Below are 24965 nucleotides of genomic sequence, written 5' to 3'. Positions count from 1 at the left end.
GGGTACACCTACAGCAGTTTTCAGACAAGCAAATGGATTATTGCTTGGATAGGCACTGCTTAAATGTAGGGAATAAAAATAAAAGAATGGAATACCTTTGATATAGTTTTTATTAGGTAGGTACAGTGTCTTACATAAATTTGTCAACTGTGAGTTGTTACCAACATAAAATAATGGAACATCAATATTACATAAATAATTTTTAAATTAAAATCTCTAACAAATCTATAAACTATAAAAATAAATATGCATATTATATATCACAAAAACATACACTTTGTACCTTGTTAAACTTTTCGATTAAAATACAGTTTCTAAGTTTCTATCCTATGCTTATGGAATAAATTGTCCTTAAATGGTAATATTACGTACCTAGCTAATCGCATAATTGGAATCACAGTATCATTTTAGTTTAATCTAAGTATGATTTTCAAAAATCATACAAACACGGGGACAAACTACGGCTTCGGTGGGTATCATGTCAGTGTAAAGGACCTTTCACATACTTAATACAATTTTTTATTACTACTAACGAAACACTGTCCTGTCCGCACACGAATTGTGAGCGTGTGTGGGTAACGGTAGGACAGGTCTGAGCGAAGCCAATCTAAAGCGGAACAAGGACAACGCTATACATAAACAAATTAAATTAACCTGACCATCAAGAAATAAAGTTTACAAAAAAAATTACGAAGCCGATTGAGTACCCTCTTTTATAACGAACAGTAAACAATTTCGTAAATCTCTAATCATCACAATTTAAAACATTACACTTAAACATTTAATACAATTTCCAAACATTATATTTTCTACGATTCAAAGGCTCCATTGGACATTTTATGGAATGAGAAAAATCGATGTCAAAAGAAGATATGGTCGTGTATTACAATAAATATATAATATATAGAATATTGGAAATAGGACTCACTAAATATTTGTTTAAAACATTTCGAAAAAGAAACCAAGTCAACACTTATTCGTATTCTGAAAATTGAAAAATACTGATACAATCAAAGGCACTGAATTTATGTCAACAATAACATGCATTTTCCATATTTTATTCTGAATACATTGAGATGTCGTCGCTTTGTCGATTTTACATCGTCAAACTAAAAGTTCCCTCAGTCCCTCTCATTATAAGAACTTGTTATTAGAAACACAAAAAACGTCATAATTAAATGGACCTAACAGTCATTGTTTTAAGGTCGTTTTAGGTTCGATGAGTGCACAAACGCCTGAAGACCATTGTGTAAGAAAAACCACACTTTTTAATATTTTTTTTAATTTTTATGGCAGCTTTTTGAAATCATTACTATTTGTTGCTATAGCGACAATAGAAATACACATTTTGTGAAAATTTTAAGTCTGTCTACGTAAGTAAGTTTACGAGATACAGCATACTGACGGACGGACATACAACGGAGGCCTAGTAATACGGTACCGTTGGCACCCTTCGGGCACGGAACCCTAGAAAATCAGTAGGCTTAGTGCCTATAATATATAGCCTTAGGTGCTTATAATATCGTGAACTTTATTGTGTTAGTGTTGCATCTTATAAAAAAATCTTAAAATGTGAAGGACCTCTAATATCACAGTTTAGCAATACAGTTGCCCATTATACATCGTTCTTGAACGCTAAGACTTAAAATGGCAGTTTTTAATGGAGCCGCTTCATGCTTGTGGCAAATAACATACAGCAAGCATCGACAAACACCAAAGAGTACTTTATAAACGCAGTGTTCGGAAATGATTTGGCTTGCAGCCAATCGGATCTTTGCAAGCATACGCAAACACCCGTCCACACGCTCGCCAGTGCTTGTTGTTTGCTGTTTGCCACAAGCATGAAGCGCGTCCATAAGATTTACGATGTAAGCGGGACGGATAGAAATGTTTCTGCGTTATGCATGCCATAGAGATTTTAATGAATTAAATTCAATTTAAATCTCTTTTCTTTTCGATTTGACCTTGTAATCCACATTAGATAAGACGCATTTTCATTGGTCGATAAAAAACGGATGCCATGAGCCTAGGATATGGAGATCCATTTTCATTAATCGACTATATTTACCGCGAATTCATTTGCATGGATTTAAGTGAGTAATCCACTGGCAAGTCAGCGAGCTACAGTAGTTGCACGTTGAAATGTCAGTCAGTCAATTTCTTCTTTTATGTTCGAGTGTATTAGATAGGGAATGTTTTTTGAGTATGTGAAATGACTCAAAAGGCTAGTGATTTTTATCATATTTTGGTGAATTTCATTAGTTGACAATCTGCGGGGTGAACCAGTATGTATGTATTGATCGGGTCTTCGACTGGCTATTTTATTTTATTGCAGCATAGGCTTGCGCTTGACGACAAATTATACTTTAAAGAAAGCAAATGATGAGGGTTAAGTTGGATCGCGCTTGCCTATTAGTCGTTATCCCGCATGAGGGAAGTCTCTGCTTGCTTATGTTTCAACATAATTATCCATTTGCTCAAGATCCTGTAAAGGGGTTGGATTATGTCAAAAAGCAGACCCTGCCTGGTAAGACGTCTTTAAGTAGGAGTAAGCATTCTTATCGAACAATGAAATTGAGCCTTACCTTAAATTATGTCACATAATTTTACCTAAACCAAATATTTTTGCCATATAAATACTATTCTTGAATACTAATAATATTTAACAAGAATACAACACGTCATATAAAAGTTTGGTGTAAGTAACAAAAATAATTTGCTAACATTATATCATGTAAATACAATAACTAAATACTATAATGGTAAGAAATACTAGAAAAAAAGAGAAGAAAACAACAAATAAAATAAAAAATATGTGATTTTCATAAGGTAACCATAAGAACTATGAAATATTTTAAATAAAAGTGAATAATATTCACCTTTGAATATATTATATTTCGTATTAGTCTAAAAGTATGGTCCAAATGGTTAAAATGTGTTTTGTCTCACTCATAATCATTTGAAATTATGCTGAGGCAAGAAAAAAACACAGTTCAACTACAACGTTTTTATAGCTAAAGATCGTCAATAACTTAACTGTACTGTTTTCAAACAGCACAAAAAAGATGTAGGAAAAATACATAATATCTTACTTATAGTATAAACGTAATGAGTGATGTATTAATAATCATTATTAATGTAATGATTTTTTAAGCTGCATATCAGACGACGCAATTTTTTTAAAGTAATTAAAAATTAGTGCAGTATAACTACATTTAAAAAGTAAAAAATAGCGAGCAAACGAGCAGGCGGATTTTTCTTATAAATCACTTGTGTACTGTACTGCAGAGTGGTAAACTCGGTGACAAGCTTATTTTTGAAGCGAAGCTTCTTAATTGACGTTTGGGATGCAGACAGTTGCAAAAAGTGAAGCAAACAAACACGGCGATGAAAGTCACCTCATTGGCAGTGCCATTATAGGCGTATTGTCTGCACTTATAACATGGCAGAGTACAAGACAAAATTCAATACACATCGCGAAGTAACTTATGCATTTTCTTTCTCTTTCTTATTTCTAATCAGTGAGCGAGCCAGAGTACAAAATTTTATATGGCTAATGCCGGATCTATTGTACTTTGATGGTACTTTGTCACTAACCATCCTGACTACACTTGCAGGATGATCCTGCAAGTGCACACAACAACTGTATAAAGTTTCAACACAATTAGATGAGCGATGCACGAACGCATATCTAACGAACAGACAAGACAAGTTTGTTAATTTTATAAAGTTTGGTAAGAAGCTTCGCTACTGTCGGGTGCCCGGCGATACCTCACGGTTTTTTTAATTATTTTTATTTAGTTTTAATGTTTTTGTACTGACGGTTGCTCCACTTGCGATGCATGAACTTGACGATGTAGAGAGGCAAGCACGACACGAGCGTAATTACTGTCACTTTCCACCAAAAGTCCCAGTGCCTAATGAAATCCGCATCTGAGGACAAAGAAAGTCCTCTAAACATTTTCATTGCAAAGGTGAATATCTGACGGCTGAACTCTCGGTTTGAAAACATCTAAGACCACCTAATTACTCAATAAAATATATAGTAACGTAAATCATATCCTAAAACAAGGAACCCTTATAGTTCGCCATGTCTGTCCGTCTCAGAGACTATTAGTGCTAGAAATCTGTAGTTTGGCAAGGGTATAAATATTAATCACGCCGACAAAGTGGTGAAATAAAATATTGATAAATATTTTTTAGGGTAGCTTCCCGACATGTAAAGTGGGATGATTTTTTTTCTCGTCTACCCCATAGTGTAGGGTATCGTTGAACAGGTCTTTTAAAAATACTGTGGGCGTGGGAACATCATTTTTCGATTTGTAGATCTTTTTGTAAAATATGATGTTCTAAAGGGCTCATTTTTATTAGAGTCAAGTGTCGTCACCCCCCCCCCCCCTCTATCACCCAAATGGTATTATAGGAACAAAAAGGTAACAGAATAAAAAAATCTTACCAAAGTAAGTAGTGAAGATAAGCAGCGTGGCAGTGTACATGAGCAGGCTGACCAGCTCCGCGAGAGCCATGAGGCGGTGCCACGTCACTACTGTCAGGGCTACCATTATCAGCTCCGTGAGGATAAGAGCAGTATAGCTGATCTCCACTATATGGATCAGCTGCTCCTCGAAGAGTACTAGAGCTCCGTACATTATAACACCGCCTATAATAAAAAGAAAACAATAAATTTCAACACAAAACTTTGCAGTGGTCTGACTGAGAGAAAAAAAATAGCGAAACATGTAATAAAAGTGCCACCAAAAATGTCAAAGCTGATCTAACCTAACTAAACCCGAAAACACGTGACTAATCCCGGAAACACATCGAGCCAAAACTCAATTCATCCCGAAAACACCCTGTGCCAAACCTGACCCAACTCAATCGATTCCGAAAAATCCTTACCCATCCCAAATACACTACAATCAAGTCCCAACCCAAATTTACTAAAATCCAATTCATCCCAAAAACACCCGGTACTATACCGATCTACTAAATATCGCAAAGCCGTGTTTAAATTACAATAATAAAAACAAGATCAAAGTTTTCATAAAACGTAAACTTATTGAAAAATCCTATTACAATGTAAAGGGTTATTTAAATGATAAGAAAGCTTGAAAATGACTTGCTTAACAGCCTTGTATTAGTTCTAATAAGTTTAAGTAATTTTATAATGTGGTGATAATAGTAAGAGTTTGTTGTGGGCTCTTCTCGGATCTGGGCACGTTTGGATCCCTCGTAGCTTTAGTTTTAAGTATGCTAAATAATTATCAACACTATATCTTACAAATCCAACAACAACCGACCATCAAAAAGAGTAATTTATTACCTAAATAAAATAGAGCTTGTTATGAATAGAAAAATGCACTTTGGGCATAGTCACTATTGAAACTTTTTCACAACAGTGACAAAAGAGTCACTTCACGAGCAAAAATCTGTTAAAAATGCCCAAAAAACTTTCAAGATCAAATCAATTCAGGTACCTTGATAAATCGATATTCCAATCCATATATAAAAAGTCTTGTAAGACAGTTGGCTTCCTTTGGTCATCTGTTTGTATAGTTGCGGGTTTCTCATGACCGTCGAACTTGGCAGATCCTTATCCAAAACCTGTGCAAAGGATATAAAAATTTACAGACCTCTTTATAAAAATTTAAATGTTTGTGGTGCCAGTGACAGTTTACTCTTGGTGCATTATAAAATGTTTTTTCTTATTTTGGCATACATGGCATAATGAGAGAGATAAAGGCAGAGTGAGAAAACCATCGACATAGGAAGTACTTAGAAATTCTTTGGAGAAAACTCTCGGTTTAATAACGTGAAATTAGAGATACCTAGTCGTTTTATAGCCTACCTAACGTCAAATGTCGGTAACATTTGACGCCTGCCAGTGCCAGAAGCCTCGACGTTTTGTTTCAAGTTCTGTTCACTGTCGTGAACTGTGGTAAGGTTATGAAAATTCAAATTTAAGCCATTGAAGATTTATAGAATACAGAAGACACTAAGGTACAGGGAATTGAAACACTTTCCTGGTAAATCTTAAAAATGTTATAAAATTAAAATAAATTATCATAAATTCTTAAAACTAAAATTGCGTATTATCAAAGGCGTATTCTTAAAAAAATCTAGAAAACACGAATATTTTGGGAGAGGATGGGATCATGTGGGGAATCGCTAAAGGGTTAGGTCAGGACATTGTGGAAAAAAAGATGGAACAATTTTAGTATGTAGTGAAAAGGGGTAAAACAAGAATGTTATAATTTCTCAAATTTTACCAATGAAAAAACTGGCAGCATGGTGAAAACAGTTCCATATCCGACCATTAGGAATCCAGGGTACAGTGATACTGATGAGAAGTAAAATACTACCGAGAACACAGCCTGAAAAAGAAATCTTATGTCAATAAGCTCATATAAAAAGTTTGACTGTAAATCAACATCAGAAGTGGGATCGAATATAAAGCCAACGAGTCCCTTTGATCCGATTCCTAAATGTAAGTTTTAAGTACAAAAAACGTGACAGTAATAATTTAAATCAGCCAAAATAGTGCAGAGAAGTCATGTTATATTAATTTTCTCGTCCACGACAAATTAAGGCATACTTAAGAGAACTAACATTAGCGCTCTCTTCTCTTAGGCGCCACGGATGAAATAATCGCAGCGATAATATTGCCGTGTGACAAAATTCGATACAATCTGTATGGGCCAATCTCCACAGGGCGATACTATCGCGGCGATAGTTTGTATCGAATTTGGTCAGACGACTAGACTATCGATTGTCTCGTCCACTTGACAGCTTAGATTTCGTGCTTTAATGAAGTGTATTAATACCTGCATAGTAGAAACAATGAGCCCTCGATGAACGATGAAAAGACACAAGGCAGCCGATCGCATGAGAGACCGACGTCCGTGCAGCAGCAACAGACGCGCCAGACATGAAAACTCCTTTATACTGACATCCCCCGCAAGAGACGCCGCGCGACCTTCCGCGCCTTCGATGCCCACACCTGATGTTACAAAAAAAAAATCGAGTCGAACTCGCACACGAAATGATATCGTACAAGAATGATACTTTTTCACGGCGGTCATTTTTTTTAATACAGCTGATGCCTGCGACTTCGTCCGCGTGGAATTAGGTTTTTTAAAATCCCGTGGGAACTCTTTTTTGATTTTCCGGGATAAAAAGTAGCCTATGTCACTCTCCAGGTCTTTATCTATACCCATGCAAAAAATCACGTCAATCCGTTGCACCGTTGCGACGTGATTGAAGGACAAACGCACAAACAAACACACTTTCGCATTTATAATAAGGGTACTGATTATTTACGCTATTTTTAGCTAGCAAACAAGCAGGCGGGTCACCTGATATTAAGTGATTACCGCCGCCTATGAACTTTGCAACCGCCAATGCGTCGGCCTTTCAGGAATTTGTTGGTCCGCCCCTTGAAGAACTCCATGTTGTAATAACTTGATGTCCTTTCCATTGTCGAAATTATTGTGAATATTAAAACTAAACTCCGCAAGAACAATTTTATTTAAAGTATTTTAAAGATATCTTAATTTGTTACCCATATCAGCCTCCTGTATCATAGCGACGTCATTGCCTCCGTCCCCCACGGCCGCCACAACGAGGTCCCGTGCGCGCAACAGTCGCGCAACTCTCGCCTTCTGAGTCGGCGAGCATCGCGCGACTACAACGCCTGAGCATGAGCGCAGAACTTCTACGAATTCCTCTTGGTAAGATCCGAGACAAACCTATAAGTTAAGAGTGTACATTGAAATGTATCTAAAGAAATTATATAAAAAATAAAACGGGCCTAGGGGTACAAGATTTTTTTTGCAAATCATCCTAAGCATGGCGTCGTTTAGAGCCCTCGCCCTCGGCGACTTTTTGTAGCGATGCTGTCGCGCGTTTACTAAACGCACGCCAACATCACTACTAACGCGTGTTAGTCGTATTTGCAACGTGCTACTGCATCGCGACTGTATCGATGCAAACGCGCGACTTTGTCGGATGACATCGGGGGAAGAACGGAGGGAGGGTGGCGCGTGAATAGAGAACCGAGCATCAGTGCAACATTTTTTCTCGTTTGCATCGACACAGAAGCGTGACAATATCGCGTTTGCATCGCGACTGAATCTGAGACCGTGGGCGAGGGCACACAGCTAGCGACCGCTTCGCGACTGTATCGATGCGGACGCGCGACAGCATCGCTACTGTATCGCTACAAAAAGTCGCCGTGGGTGAGGGCTCTTAGACTTACCTCAAGCGTCTCCCCTTCTATAATAAGATCGATAGCATCAGAGTTGTTGGCCAGATCGTTCAGCAGCGCGTACGCGTCTCGCCTCGTCTTACACTCGGGCGCCGCGAGCCAGCGCTCCCCGCCGCCTAGTTGTAGCGACCGCGCGATACATAGCGCAGTTTCTAGCTTATCGCCCGTTAACATCCAAATCTGAAAGAAAATAGTTCCTCTTTGACCCAAATAGCCAAACGGAAACGCTTCTTTTGTTTAGCTGGTCCGCTTCTTTTTTTTCTAAAAGTTGAAGTGTCGCTTAAATTATAATCGACGCGGCTAACGTCAAAAAACTACTTGATATTTGCGGAGCGCTCAGATTATATTGTCTCGGGCAGCTGTGCCCTCCGCATGACCCGTCACACTTGCGCAAACCTCTTCGTGCTAATTCACAACATTCTACTTACTTATCGTCTTTTGATACTAGTCACAAGTAAGTAGCAAACTTCTCAGACAACAGACTGTAGCCGCGCCAGGCAAGCGGCCTGCGCTCCGTGCGGCCCGTCACGCTTATGCGGGCCTCTTTGTACTCACTCAGAACATTCTACCTACTTATCAGTCCTTCTCAGACAGTTCCTTCATGGTTACCTTGATCCCAGCAGCGCGCAGCTGGCCGAGAGTGGCCGGCACGTTGTCGGCGAGGCGGTCCTCCACGCCGGTGAGCGCGAGCAGCGTGAGGCCGCGCTGTAGCCGCGCCAGGCACGCGGCCGTGCGCTCCGTGCGACCCGTCACGCACATGCGGGCCTCTTTGTACTCACTCTGTAACAAAGCTAGCGCTAAAGGTACACGAAGACACTAGACAATGAGACACTCAGTCTATAGACCAAGTGTCGATTCGATGTGTCTACGTCCTACTCCACCGCGACATCGAGTTGCAGATTTAGCCATCTGCCATCGCTCAAAATTGTTTGCTCTGTAGCTGTAGCTATCGTTGATATTTGTGTCGAACGTCAGTGTCATGTTAAGTTATGATTTAGAAGGGTTTGGTGCGTATAAATGCAACGCATACATGCAGCAGCACCTGCTTGATTTTTCCTTGCAAAACTTTTAGCTATTGCTAAATTCACACATTGGAAACAAAACTGACCTATCAGTCCATACTTGTATTGAAAATCTTAACGTAGAAGCAATACAATCTAAAATGTTCATTTGTGTAGGTCGCGTTCGGGACTCGGGTTTAGTCGCGCTAGGTTGCGTTTTATGCTGATGCAACTTATAAAAGTGGTACTAGTGTACTTCAAGTAAATAAATAAATAAATAAAAGTTTATTCAGCTCACAAAACAAGAAAAGACAAAAAAAAAAGCAAAACATACAAACCAAATGTTACAAATTAAAAAATGAAAACTAGGTAAGCTTAAAACTACGAGCTCGACAGTACTAAAAAGAAAAATGATGTCTTGTTTGAGCTGAAAAGGCTACTGCCTCAGCATGATGCTGCAGTATTTGACTACTGCAGCGCTGATTTTCAGGCAGAGCCCTAGTGTCACAATAATAACATACCTAGTGTAATAAAAACATACCTCAAACTCCAAATACTCGTTCTTGGTCATGGTCTTCTTGGCGACGACTAACGTCCTGAGCCCGTCCGCCGCGAGCAGCTTGCACTCAGAGGAGAGCCACGAGGAGTCCAGCAGTCTCGACAGAGCCACGTCCGCGCCTTTCACGTAGTACGTTATGCGCTGAGAGTTCTCTTCCTGCGATACAGGAATGGTGGTTCATAAAATATCAAAATTGAGGGATTTTTTGAAACTACAAATACACTACTTTTGACCGTTGTTGAGAACATTTAAAGTGATGACCAAAATTTTTAGCGGAGCTTTGAGATGGGAATCTAACTCACAAAAAAAATGATCAAATGCATGTCCGAATACGCATAAGGTAGGATTCCGTATGTAGTGTAAGTACATTATACAAGAAGGTATTCATAAAATACAGTGAGTTGTGGGTCAACCAGCATCGTTTTATTATATGGTGGCAGCGGTGGGATCATGTTAGTTAGCTAAACACTACAGCTCGCAATTTTACAGTGATACTGCCATCTGTTACCTGCACAATGATGCCCATCCTCTTGCTCTCGCTGGTGAAGGGGAATATCTGCAGGATGCTGAACTGCATGATCTCGTTAGCGTCGCGCAGTTTCAGCGAGATGTTGTGAGATCGCGACTGTACAGTGATACTGCCATCTGTTACCTGCACAATGATGCCCATCCTCTTGCTCTCGCTGGTAAAGGGGAATATCTGCAGGATGCTGAACTGCATGATTTCGTTAGCGGCGCGCAGTTTCAGCGAGATGTTGTGAGATCGCGACTGTACAGTGATACTGCCATCTGTTACCTGCACAATGATGCCCATCATCTTGCTCTCGCTGGTGAAGGGGAATATCTGCAGGATGCTGAACTGCATGATCTCGTTAGCGGCGCGCAGTTTCAGCGAGATGTTGTGCAGATCGCGACTGTACAGTGATACTGCCATCTGTTACCTGCACAATGATGCCCATCATCTTACTCTCGCTGGTGAAGGGGAATATCTGCAGGATGCTGAACTGCATGATCTCGTTAGCGGCGCGCAGTTTCAGCGAGATGTTGTGCAGATCGCGACTGTACAGTGATACTGCCATCTGTTACCTGCACAATGATGCCCATCATCTTACTCTCGCTGGTGAAGGGGAATATCTGCAGGATGCTGAACTGCATGATCTCGTTAGCGGCGCGCAGTTTCAGCGAGATGTTGTGCAGATCGCGACTGTACAGTGATACTCCCATCTGAATAAAACATTCTCAACTAATATTTGATATATAAATTCAATCTTTCGATGAAAACAAGAAAATTTGGGGATTCGACTTAGACTAAACTGAAGTTAAAGAGTCAAGATACCAAATGTACCATTTGTCTAGTGAAAGGGTAATTTTTTTTCTTTTATAGGAATTAATATCATATTTTTTACATCTTTTCATATCTATAATTTTTTAATAAATTAAGGTTAATTGGTGAAAGTAAGTCAATGAATTTTGGTAAACTTTCTGTCGGTCTACTTTTGTTAAAAATTACTATTACAAGAGTAAACGCTGTGATACAAGAAAATAGTATAACAAGTTCAATTCCATACGAATATAACATTTCACGAATTCAATCTGAACCTGGAGTTTATTATTTGTTCGCAAGATTTTATAGAGTTCAAAAAAATCTTGCCATGTCCGTCCATTTGACCAGCGCCACTTCATCGGGGCTGGAGGCCTGGTAGTCGCACAGCTGTTGTTGCGGCACGGCGCCCCCGCAGCTCTCAGACATCACTGAGCTGCCCATGTCTATAACCAAATGCAAGAGTTGTACCCAACACGCACTGACTTTGAGCTTCCACAGACTAAGACCAGACAGGACAAAAAGTCTGCGTTACTCTTCACGGGTGTCTGCGGCTCCAGACCTATAGGTGAGTTACGCAAACATTGTGTCTGCCCGACAAAAAATTAGTCCCTAATGTTTGAGCTTTTTACAAGGGTGTAGGCGTTGCTTCATAGGAACCAAATGTAGGACAAGTCCTCATAATGTCAGTCTTGTCATTCTTAAGACGCGAGACCTGAGTCCTAAGCTGTCGCACGCCTACACATAGTGTACCGTTAATGTCAATTCGATGACGCTGTGACCTAGTGTCACACTGTGTATAGTATGCCTGGTGTAGTATACCTAGTAGTATACCTGGTGAGAGCTTTAACGGGCCACTGTGGCCTGAAAAGGCACATGTATTACCTTAAGCTCCAGGGCTCGAACACCTGCAGACTGTGCCACGAGTCGACCGAGACTCCGATGCATATTATCTGCTTCTGCTCTGCTCTGATGCAAAAACGTAGCGTCCACTTAGGGAAACATATCATTGATCCTGAGGATGTTACTTCAATTCCAGTCAAGAAGGTGCTGCTGTACTTGGCAGCCACAGGGTTTGACAATTATGTGTGAAGTGGTGGCAAACACAATAGATCGGAGACGGTCGCAGTGATTCAGGGATATCAAGGACCTGCATAGCCCTAAAGAAGAAGAAGATAGTACGCATGATCGACAACAGCGCAAGAGGGATTCGGCCTTAGGGTACAGAATAGCTTCTACCACTGACCTGACTGAGCCTCATCGGCCCTCTGGTCGTCTATATCGTAGACAGGCGTGACGTTGTGGCAGAGGGCGAGCGCGAGCACGGCTTGCCACACTTGGCGCGGCGTGGGCGCCAACACAGCACCCTCCGTGACCGGCGAGGTTGGTAAAGAGGGTTCTTCATTGGTTATATACTGCGTTAGTAGTGCTTCTACCTGTGACACATCTCGTATTGTTAAAAATCCCGTAGGAACTTTTTACTTGGATTTTATCTAGGTAGTAAGTTTTCAAAAAAAATTAGTCTATATCCATCTCCAGAATGCAAGCTATTTCTGTATCAAGTAGATAATATCCGCAACTTCGTCCATGTAGGTTATTTAAAAATCCAGTGAAAACCCCTTCGATTTTCCATTATGTTATTGTTCTTCCTCAAGATGCAAGCTATCTCTACCAATTTACGTCGAAATCGGTTATTGTCAGACGGACAGACACACTTTCGCCTTAACAATATTAGGATGGGAAAAAATACCTGCTGAAACCAAAAAGCTTACCTCATAAAAGTTATTCTTATCAAAAAGTGCATTCCCCAAATGTAGTTTTTGGAAGACCATTTCATTCTTCGTCAATGTCCCGGTCTTGTCCGCTAACAGATACTGTATCCGTCCGAGCTCTTCGGGAATAGTGGTGGATCTCATCACTGTGCCCTCGATCTCCTTGTCCCGCTGAATAGTCCACGAGTAAAACACTTTGCCCATTTCCAGATTTACTCGTAAGCTATTGGAATTTCATTTGGTCATTAGTTTTCAAATGAAATTCTTAATATATAAAAGGAAAAGCCGACTGACTGACTGATCTATCAATGCACAGCTCAAACTACTGGACGGATCGGGCTGAAATTTGGCATGCAGATAGCTATTATGACGTAGGCATCCGCTAAGAAAGGATTTTTGAAAATTCAACCCCTAAGGGGGTGAAATAGGAGTTTAAAATTTGTGTAGTCCACGCCAACGAAGTCGCGAGCATAAGCCAGTCTAAATATATAAAAGGTAAAAGTGACTGACTGACTGATCTATCAATGCACAGCTCAAACTACTGGACGGATCGGTCTGAAATTTGGCATACAGATAGCTATTACTACGTAGGCATCCGCTAAGAAAGGACTTTTAAAAATTCAACACCTAACGGGGTGAAATAGAGGTTTCATATTTGTGGACTATAGAAATTTGAAACGCGGACGAGGTCGCGGGCATCATCTAGTGAAGAAATATATGTTTCACAATTTGGAAATCCACAAAAAACCAGTCCGTCAAGCCAAGTCAATTTATAAGTAAAGATTTTTGTATCACTTACCTGATAGGTACAATATACGAGAACAGTAGCACGAATCTGATGAGGAACGCAAACCAGGGTCCGTCGAAGCCCTTGAGCACTATCAGTAGTGAGGACGTGAACAGAGTAGCTCCGAACAGAACCTTCGTGAAGTCGTTTATTCTTAAATCCAGACGGCCCACTTTGGAACGAGGTGTCGCGTTGTTCATTACACTGCGAGTTTCACTGCCTGGAGATAAAATATTCATCATTCATCTCTTTATCAGCGGAAGCAGTGATTGCCTAGTAATTAAGACTTAGGCCTCCTATTCGGGAGTTATAGAAACTCACACACAATACAACTATAAAACACAATCTTCTAAATATATAAAAGGAAAAGGTGACTGACTGCCTGACTGACTGATCTATCAACGCACAGCTCAAACTACTGGACGGATCGCGCTGAAATTTGGCATGCAGATAGTTATTATGACGTAGGCATCCGTTAAGAAAGGATTTCTGAAAATTCAAACCCTAAGGAGATAAAATAGGGGTTTAAAATTTGTGTAGTCCACGCGGACGAAGTCGCGAGCATAAGCTTGTAACTTATAAATGAAGACTTGTGGAAAACATGCAACCATCTCCCGGTATACAATGAAATAGCGATGGCGCCATCGCCTCAGAGCTATTTCATTGTATACCGGGAGGCACGTTTTTCGAAGAGATGAGGGAAATGCTGCTCTTTCCAATGGCAGATTATCGGTCGATGAGGACTTGGTAGATCAACCAAAAGGAGGACAGGAGAACCTTGAAGAGGTCCACTGTCGCAGACCTTAAAAGAGCCAAACTCTCATGGAACCAACATGAAGCCAAAGGCAGAAGGACATGGAAAATTATTGCTGTAGCCATTATCTAAATATATAAAAGGAAAAGGTGACTGACTGACTGACTGACTGACTGACTGATCTATCAACGCACAGCTCAAATTACTGGACGGATCGGGCTAAAATTTGGCATGCAGATAGCTTTTATGACGTAGGCATCCGCTAAGAAAGGGTTTTTGAAAATTCGACCCCTAAGGGGGAGAAATAGGGGTTTGAAATTTGTTTAGTCCACGCGGACGAAGTCGCGAGCATAAGCTAGTTCCCTCATAAAAGGATTCAATCAGCATCATTAAGATTTTTATGTATTTGTGACTAATTTTATATTTTAGGGACGATGATGGATATGTTCGTTTTTTTATTCACTATACACGCATGACCACGATTATACCTGATGGGAAGTGATGATGATACACTAAGATGGGACGCATTTGAAGATGCCTATTCGCTATTGTTTTACAGATACCTGGATTATACTTGGTAGGATCACCGATTTCGGAAGAGTATTATGTACAAATATTATAGACCATAATTAATGCAGTCTGGCTTACCAGTATAAATAACCAATCCGGTAGCCTGTCCACTCGCCACGACAGACCCACTCCATAGTGTATTCTCTATGTCCAAGGAGTCAGTTTCCTCTTCGTCCAGCCTCGTACACGTGCCGATGAAGGAGTGTATGTCTTTCTGTGGCTTGTCCACGAATATCTTCGCGTTTATGTCTAGGAGGTGTGCATCGGTCGGTAATTTTTGGGTTGAGGGGAGTGGTATTCTGAAAAATAAATAAAATAAAAACCGGCTAAGTGCGAGTCAAACTCGTGCACTGAGGGTTCCATACTACAATCGTATTTTATTGTCATTTTTCACGATAAATCAAAAACTGTTATGCCTAAAAATAAATAAAAATCCCACTTAGTATCATACTTTGAAAGTTGAAAATAGCAATATTTGTTCATGAAGACATTTCAATTTTTTTCTTGTGATAAGTGTATGCCCACAAATTCACGGTTTTTAGATTTTTCCCCTCATGTCCGCTATAAGACCTACCTTCATGCCAAATTTCATGATTCTAGGTCAACGGGAAGTACCCTGTAGGTTTCTTGATAGACAGATATACAGACACACAGACAGACAGCCAGCCAGACAGACAGACAGACAGACAGATAGATAGACAGACAGACAACAAAGTGATCCTATAAGGGTTCCGTTTTTCGTTTTGAGGTACGGAACCCTAAAAATATACGAAAACTATCCTTATCTTTAATCGTATTTAGGTTTCGAAAATCCTGTGGAAACACCTTAATGTTCAGAACTAAAAATATCCTCCTAGAGACTAGACTAGCTAGCTATGTGCTAAATTTTATCAATATTGGTTCAGCCATTATGCTGTAAAAGGGTATCAGACAGCCAGACAAACACACTTTCGCATTTTTATCATACTAATAATAAAAATGCGGAAGTGTGTCAGTCTGATAACATGGATGTGAGTAAGTAGGTCTGTAAAGAATATAAAAAACGCGTCTCTCATGTTGCCCCTATTGTGCGTTGTAACAATTATCTAAATATATAAAAGGAAAAGGTGACTGACTGACTGATCTATCAACGCACAGCTCAAACTACTGGATGGATCGGGCTGAAATTTGGCATGCGGATAGCTATGATGACGTAGGCATCCGCTAAGAAAGGATTTTTGAAAATTCAACCACTAAGGGGGTGAAATAGGGGTTTGAAATTTGTGTAGTCCACGCGGACGAAGTCGCGAGCATAAGCTAGTTTATGATAAGCTAACAATAGTAGGTACAGTGCGGCAAGGCTATCTTGGCGCGTGGCGAAAATCAGAACTAACGTTGCCGTCAAATATCCTCTGCACTGGACGGCGCAACTAGCGCCGTCGTGCAGAGACCTACCCCAAACCAACACGGACCTACAACATCATCGCGCAGCGGCGAAGTGGGTGGTCCACCCGCTGCGCGGTGAACCAAGACGGAGGCAACCAAAACCACCAGGGCCCAAAGCCAAGAATGGCAGGCCCTAGCCGGTAAGGCTAAAAGATAAGCATGGGGTTATTCAAGGGGCGGACCAACAAATTCTTAAAAGGCCGGCAACGCATCGGCGGTTCCTCTGGTGCTGCAAATGTTCATGGGCGGCGGTAATCACTTAACATCAGGTGACCCGCCTGCTCGTTTGCTCGCTATATCTATTAAAAATAATAATAATAATAATATATCTATTAAAAATAATAATAATAATAATAATAATAGCCGTGTGGCACCGGCAGAGGAGAATGTTGCCACCCCTTTTCATCCCGTGGGTGTCGTAAGAGGCGACTAAGGGAATCGGGGAGCTGATTATTGTCAGCCAAGCCCCCCGAAATCTGGCGTGCTGGCCATAGAAACAGCCTCCTCGGGGACCCGAGTGGACCCCGAGTGATGTATCCACCACTCACCCCCCCCCCCTTTTAATGATGATGGAAAACAATGAAATGAATGTGCGAATAGGGCCGCTACCTGGGGGTCGCCAGGGCGCGCCTGGAGCTGGCGCTGGGCGTAGCAGCATACGGGCCGCCAGTACCATCAGTCGACCGGCACCGCCACCTAGCCGGTCGACACATCCATCATCCCCACCAGATGGCTTGGCTCCGACAGGGTCCACCAGGGCCCAATCTTCGGCGCCCGCCGCTGGTGGTGTACGCCGCATGAGATGGACGTCTCTCATGAACGAGAATGTCATGCGTGCGTACTACAGGGCGACGGGAGGGGAAACCGGACGGACTGGCTACCGAGCGGCAATGTACCGCGAGTTCCTGCTGCTCGAGCCGAACTTAACTGTCACGGAACAAAACCTGGCAGACCGGGCTCGGTACATTCAGCGCTCGAACATCTTTAACGCTACCGAGCTCGAACGATTGCGACGTGAGGCTGTTCCAGAAGTGTCAGCACCAGCCACAGAGCAAATCGACTCCCAGGCGGTGCCTGTCCCCGTAGAGCCGAATACCATCTCACAAGATTTGCCTGTGGAGGAAGACACCGAAGGAACAGTCTCCCTGGATATAGAGCGGATGAGAGGGATTCTAGAAGAGGCGATTTCTGAAATCCGGAGCGCTCCTCTAGAGAATCGTCCGCGGCTCTCCCGACTCACGCTGAATGTACCGACGCGGGATGTCATTGAGGCCATAAACAAAATGCTGCCTCAACATCTGGAAAGCAGCACTGGCCTGGGTGATACGGCTTCTATCCTCTTCGGCGCGGCGCTCGCCGTGCACCGATTTATCGGTGCCAAGACTCCGGGACCGGAGCGTGCTGCTGCTGCAAGGCGCAGCGCGGAACCGGCCTGGAAGAAGAGAATAGAACGCCGTATCACTCTGGCCAGAGTCCTCATTGGCAGACTGCAAAGCTTCAGGTCGGGCAATACTAGGCCAAGGATTGTGCGCTCTGTTAGAGTTGCGTTTAATGGGTGTGGGGTCAGGTTGGACCAGCCCAATATTGCGCAAAAGCTAACAGAGCGCATCGACGACCTGAAGCAGAAAATCGCTGCATGGGGGAACCGCATCCGACGGTACTCGGAAAGAGTCGAGCGATTTCAGCAAAATCGCCTCTTCTTGAGTGATCAGAAAAGGTTCTACAAAAGACTGGAGTGCCCAGCAGTCTGCTCTACTTCTCAGCGACCAGACCTGGCCAACCTCGTCACTTTTTGGCGGGGTGTGTGGTCGAGGGAGGTGGAGCATGAGGAGGGCCCTTGGATTGCGGCGGTAGAGGAAGCATGTGCCTCAATAGAACCGATGAACCCGGTCGCCATCTCTGCGGAGGATGTAGCTGGTGCAGTAAGGCGGGCCCCGAACTGGAAAAGCCCGGGACCCGACGGACTGCATCACTACTGGCTGAAGGGTTTTTCGGTTTGCCATGCGACCTTGGCTCGACAATTTCAAGAGGCTCTTGAGCAGAGGGCACTCCCGAGCCTTTTCACTACTGGGATCACTCATTTAGCTCCAAAGTCCACCGATACCACTGATCCGGCTAAGTACCGTCCCATTACGTGTCTTACTACCATCTACAAGACACTGACATCCGTTTTGAGCCTCAAGATCTCCCGTCATGTAGACGAGAATAACATCATATCTGGGGCTCAAAACGGATGTCGGGGCGGTAGTCGTGGTACTAAGGAGCTCCTTCTCATCGACTCCGTTGCGGGCCAACTGGTCAAACGCAACCGTCGGAATTTCTCCGCTGCCTGGATCGACTACAGAAAGGCATTCGACTCGGTGCCCCATTCATGGCTCCTGAGGGTCTTTGAGCTGTACAAAGTCGATGGTACAGTTCGAGACTTCCTCGGGGCATGCATGGGGCAATGGAGTACGATTCTGTGTCTCCATGGCGAGCGGTTGGCGGCTGCCGATGACCGGATAAGGATAGGAAGGGGTATCTTCCAGGGTGATTGTCTGAGCCCGCTTTGGTTCTGTCTGTCTCTGAACCCACTCAGCACTCTGCTGGAGGGTTCGGGGACAGGCTTTCAGTTTCGGAGAGGAGGAACAAAAGTGCCTCACCTTCTCTACATGGATGACCTCAAACTGCTGGCACCCAATGCCACCCGCCTGCAGGAGCTGCTGAATGTCACCACTGACTTCAGCAATTCCATCAGGATGGAGCTTGGGCTGGAAAAGTGTGCGGTCATGCATGTGGAAAGGGGACAGGTAACTCATTCGGCTGAGATGAGTCTCGAGCCGTCCACCATCAGAACCCTCTCTGAAGCCGAGTCATACCGGTATCTGGGCATGTCACAGTCGCTAGGGGTAAAAGAGACGGACGTGAAACAGTCTGTTTGCGAAGCCTTTTTTGGCCGTCTGACAAAAATCTGTAAAAGTTATTTGTCAGGCGCCAATAAAGTCCGAGCTTATAACGGCTGGGTCATGCCCGTTCTCATGTACACCTTTGGCGTGCTCAGATGGACTCAGACCGAACTTGACGCCCTGGACAGAAAAGTCCGCACAACTATGACTCTTTATCGCATGCACCACCCAAAATCGTCTGTGATGAGGTTGTATATCCCCCGGAAGTGTGGTGGTCGAGGCGTATTAAGCGTCAAGACCATGCATAACCGGGAGATAGCCAACCTCAGAACCTACTTTGAGACGATGAGGGGGTCCCCCATGCATAGAGAGGTCATAGAATGTGATAAAGGACTCACCCCACTGTCCTTAGCCCAAACCGAGTGGCAGAAACCGGTGGTACTTAGCACCTCTGACCGGGAGGCCGTATGGAGGGAGAAGGAGCTGCACGGACGCTTTTTTAAAGCTCTTAATGAGCCACACGTAGATAAAAAAGCGTCCGTGCAGTGGCTGCGCTTTGGTGACCTCTTCGGGGAAACCGAGGGTTTTGTCTGTGCGATACAAGATCAGGTGGTCAAGACGCGGAACTACCGAAAGTACATTCTGAAGGATGGCACTCACGACATCTGTCGAGCTTGTCGCCATCCCGGCGAGTCACTCAGACATGTGCTTTCGGGATGCTCAGCGCTTGCCAACACTGAGTATCTGCACAGACACAACCAAGCAGCCAAGATCCTTCACCAAGAGCTTGCTCTGAAGTACGGTCTCCTGGATGAGAGGCTGCCGTATTACAAGTACACACCGGTGCCGGTACTCGAGCGCGACGGAGTCCGGCTCTATTGGGACCGGTCCATCATCACGGACAGGACTATTCTAGCGAATAAGCCTGACATCGTGGTGGTGGACCGGGCACAGTCGAGGGTGTTTTTGGTGGACATCACCATTCCGTATGACGAAAACCTCGTGAGAGCTGAGACGGAGAAAAAGCGCAAGTATCTCGATCTGGCTCACGAGGTTTCCGACATGTGGCATGTGGAGTCCACTGAAATCATCCCAATCGTCATATCTGCGAATGGGTTGATCCCAGTCAGCCTCGCTCACCATCTGAGGCGACTGGGGTTCCGTGGCAGTTCGCTCGCAGCCAGGATGCAAAAAGCGGTCTTGCTGGACTCGGCTAGGATAGTCCGCCGATTTCTTCACCTGTCGCCCTGACCCCCGGCCGTTTGGTCTCCCCTGCCGGGGTGTAATCCTCCGCCCGGTACAAATATGTATGTATGTAATGTTTATGTAGGTTTATTTATTTTTATGTATGTAAGTATATTATATTTCTTTTGGCTGTTATATATATTTATCTTGTACACGGGCGTGAGAGTAGATATATCGATAATAATAATAATAAACACCTGGGCACAGAGATGCCCAGCGACGCGCCCGGGTAAGGAGGCAAAGCCTCGAGGCCCGTACCCCCGTCTGGCCGTTCCGGCCAAAAGGGAGATGACCCCGACATCATCCCCTTTGTTCTTGTCTGAATATTCTAAGCCTTTGTTCTCCAACAGCGCTACCCTGTCAATGTCATTGAAGTGCCAAGAGAGCCTTATCGCACTGTAAGTCAACTGTTGGAACCAAATGTTTTTCTGTCCCACAGTTTTCATATTTTATTTACTTTAACCTAAATATTTAGTCTTTGATAAGATCATAAAATGTCGCATTTAATCACGTAAATATTCTTATCACAATGGGTAACGGAAGGGAGTGTCTATAATACTATTATTGTATAGTTTACTGCAATGAAAATTATGTCAATAGATATATTTAAGACGGAACATGAAGCTTGCTACAATCATCTCTTTCGGAAAGCCGCTACTACCGAGAAAAGCCGGCAATAAACTCAGCGTATTTGAGTTAATTAATTTGAGTACTAACTAACTTTTCAAATTAATTTTCACACGACAAGAAAGGATCAAAAAATATTATTTCAAAACAAAATTTTAAAAAAACATAATTTTTTGCTCATTAACAAATGACATTCCACCAAATATTGTTCACCAGAACTTTGTTGAACTATTTGTGGAAACATTTCAAGTTTCAAAATGTTAAAACAGTAGATTAAAATAAATGAAAAAGGCTAGTGCAACAAGTCTAAGGCTGTGAACTTTAGAGCACACTTTGACTTTGCTCAGACTTAGGACTGAGTTAAAACGAGACAGACTTATGTGAGAGATATAGCTCATTCTCGTTTTATGCCTGTCTTAAGTCTAAGCTAAGTCAGAGTGCGCTCTATAGATCTCACCCTAAGGATAGAGTGGTGGCGCTCACTACATAAGGCCTATGTTCAGCAGTACATGGCCACAAGCTGATAATATGATGATGATAAGACAAGATCTTACCGTAATTTCCAATCAATTTCTCCATCAAGCTGGTCCGTCCTTATGAACACAGTTCCCATGGTCTCATTGGTCCTCAACAGTATCATGTCAGCTGGTACCCTCTGTCCCTTATGCAGCATCACTATATCGCCAACTCGCAGCTCAGATGCGGGCACGCGTTCTGTTATGAAGGGCCTGTAACCTTGGAGTGAGGCGTCCAGCGATATGCGTTCGTAACGCTGTCGATTTACTTCTTTGTCTCTCCTGTAGAATAATAGTTTATTCACAAGCTTTGCCATATATCACATTACCTTAGGATATATTTATCACAGTGCCTCCAGTCCACTCAAGAAATAATCTTTGTGCTTATATATAACAGAAGCACCAGGGCAACAGGTTTCATATAAAATGTAATGGTAAGAGAATTTTTTTCTTTCTACTCTGAGCCCTAAGGTTGAGATCTATAGAGCACAATTTGAATTTGCTTAGACTTAGTTAAAGTTAAAACAAGACAGACTTATGCCAGCATAATATGCTGTCTCATTTTTACAATGCCTTAAGTCTGAGCAAAGCCTATGTGCACTCTATAGATTTCAGCCTAAGGATCAATCCTACCATAGGAAATACCTTGCTCACAAATAGCTGTATTCGGCTGACATGTCATTAACAAGTATAGATAGTTCAATCCATGAAGACGCGCCCTACTATTTTTCGTGTGGGGAAACCATGGGTGCGGGGAGTAATCTTTACCTAATTTATCTTCTTGTGTGTGTACCCACATCACTGATCGGTGTGTTACGACTTACGATAGAACTTACATTCTAACAGTGCATGACACACTTGCATTGTTAGCAATTGAAACAAAGAGTAGGGCGCGGCATCATGGATTAAACTATCTATAAAAGTGAATAGAAATCCTACCTGTATCTTCTAAAGTCATCAATAGCCTCTCTGAACAACGTCACAGCCAGCACAAAGCATAGTGGCCCCCAGTATGTGTACAAGTAACCGATTCTTATGCTCGGTATAAATTGTGATACAGCCATCACTAAGAAATATAGGTTGAGGAAAAATCTAAATTGTTCAAACAGAACAATAGGCAGGAATGTGATGATATTGTATTTCTGTAAAGTAAACAAGATAATGTTAAAAACTAATACCTAACCAACTTTAGTAAAATTACAATCATGACTAGCAGAATAGGGATATTGCCAATGAATTAAAGCAGAAATTCAGCTTAATATGAGAGCTTACTAACTGATAATTCAAAATGGTTATTTAACTTAAGAGTGGATTGGAAGACCCTCTATTTAATAATCACAAAAAAATATCACAGAAAACATGCCTATCATATAAGTTTGACTTCATATCAAAGCTAGGTGTTGGCTTAGACTTAGTCCAAATTCAATTAAGTATATCTTTCTATTTTGCCTGTAGGACTTATCTAAATATATAAAAGGATAAGCTGAATGACTGATCTATCAACGCACAGCTCTAATGACTGTATGGAAATTTGGCAAATTTCAGCCTGATCTATATTATATTATGACATGGACATCCGCTAAGAAAGGATTTTTGAAAATTCAACCTTTAAGGGGGTAAAATAGGGGTTTGCAATTTTGTGTAGCCCACGTGGATGAAGTTGCCGGGATAAGCTAGTCTTAGATATTTTTGCATGATAATATGCCTATACAGGATACAATAGCTATCCCTGTGCCAAATTTCACTAACATTGATTCAACATTTGTGCGATGAAAAGAAAACACTGCAATTCTATAGCATTGATTACTTTGTTACACAAAGTAAAGTAGGTTTTTCCAAGAATTTGTGACTGAACATTATTATTTTTCTCTTATCAAAGAGTTCATTGTGAACATAGTAGCATATTTTATATTTTAACTACCTAAACCTAACCAGACTTTGCTGTGAGCCACAGTCTGATATTAATCATATTATTAGAGAAGTAAATAATTCCCCTTTCCCTGGAAACTTTGAGGTATAAAATAATGTCTCTGTAAGTACTATGACTGAAACGAACAGAGGGGCTAGTTAACTGAACTTTATCAATGTTCAGTATTTAAATCGAAAAATTATGATACTATTAAGGAATAATTACAAGCTTTTACCGCTATTTCCTGGTATAGATTTTTTGAATCCCAAATCCACCTTTGTTTTCCCAGCAAAAAATATTGTATGTCCTTCCACATAGTAATTTACGCTTCGTACTAAATTTCGTTGAAAAGGTTTCGGTTTTAAGAAGTAAAAAATCGATACACTAATCGGATTAATACTAATAGTACAGATTTTATAATACTTAAGTGTTTTATAACAAAAACAAACATCTAAATTATTAAAAAAAAAAACTAATTGAATCTTAAGTTGAAGGCTGCAATTTGCATAAACACTACGTATGAAATGAGATGACTGCCTCTCAATAGATATCAATAATGAGGAATTGAGGACAAGATGATTGTTTGTTTACCTGATTGCACACATGGTTGGGTGGAAAATCTTCTTCAGGAAGATGTCCCAAATGTATTACCCTCGAGCATAGTTCCCGTTTACGAAATCTCAAAAAGTTCATCCTAAAATCACACCATTTTATTAAACAAAGCAACAAAAATAAAGGAAAAATCAAACTACAAATTACTTACCTTGACCATATTGATTTCTTTTTTGGTCTCGTTAATAACGGGGTGGTTTCCATGGTTTAAACACTTTATCTAATTCTTCTTCAATTGGAACTTTACATCATGTAAATAAAATCATAAATAGGTAGTGCACTTTAAACTTTTACACAATGCAAGTTTAACTGGTTTAACAAAACACCACGAACGACCACTTGCAAAAATTGACAAGTACAGCAAAAGACAAGACAATTTAGACAACAAAACAAATTGAATTTGACTTTGACAGTCGTATTCACTGACTCTATGATGCGGAACCATCCATGGACGACACTTGCCAAAGTCTTCTTGCCACCGATTGCCAATGGATTGCCTCCTTGGCCACCTCTACTTGTACTTTTTTATTTTTTTTGTATGCTTTTTACATTGCAAGTTGGTTTGGCTAAATTCTGAGCTAAAATAAATATTTTAATGTAATGTTTATTCACTGTCTGCGGAATGAGTTTCAAAAGTTTAAAAGTTTGGACTATTCACTTGCTGGGTTTATGCGAGAAGTCAGAATCCAGAGCCAGAAATATAACAAAATTACAAAC

The 24965-nt window shown here is 41.7% G+C and overlaps 1 protein-coding gene across 1 annotated transcript; it reads right to left on the bottom strand.

The window, feature by feature from the left end:
* Positions 1-92: 92 nt before the first annotated feature.
* Positions 93-24592, bottom strand: LOC117981809 (probable phospholipid-transporting ATPase IIB). Its single transcript, XM_034968007.2, has 19 exons — positions 24400-24592; positions 24228-24330; positions 22667-22869; positions 21767-22009; positions 15109-15329; positions 13719-13926; positions 12920-13142; positions 12394-12583; positions 11478-11593; positions 10913-11050; positions 9809-9982; positions 8876-9046; positions 8258-8446; positions 7562-7748; positions 6825-7000; positions 6270-6374; positions 5478-5604; positions 4457-4660; positions 93-3933 (listed from the first exon to the last, which is right to left on the bottom strand). The coding sequence occupies exons 1-19, from the start codon at positions 24450-24452 to the stop codon at positions 3794-3796; spliced, it is 3171 nt and encodes a 1056-aa protein (XP_034823898.1). The 5' UTR covers positions 24453-24592; the 3' UTR covers positions 93-3793.
* Positions 24593-24965: the final 373 nt, after the last annotated feature.

Source organism: Maniola hyperantus, chromosome 4 (genome assembly GCF_902806685.2).
Source record: "Maniola hyperantus chromosome 4, iAphHyp1.2, whole genome shotgun sequence".
In the NCBI taxonomy this organism is placed as follows: domain Eukaryota; kingdom Metazoa; phylum Arthropoda; class Insecta; order Lepidoptera; family Nymphalidae; genus Maniola; species Maniola hyperantus.
Note: the sequence above shows the minus strand (reverse complement) of the source record. Positions and strands in the feature narration are given on the sequence as shown.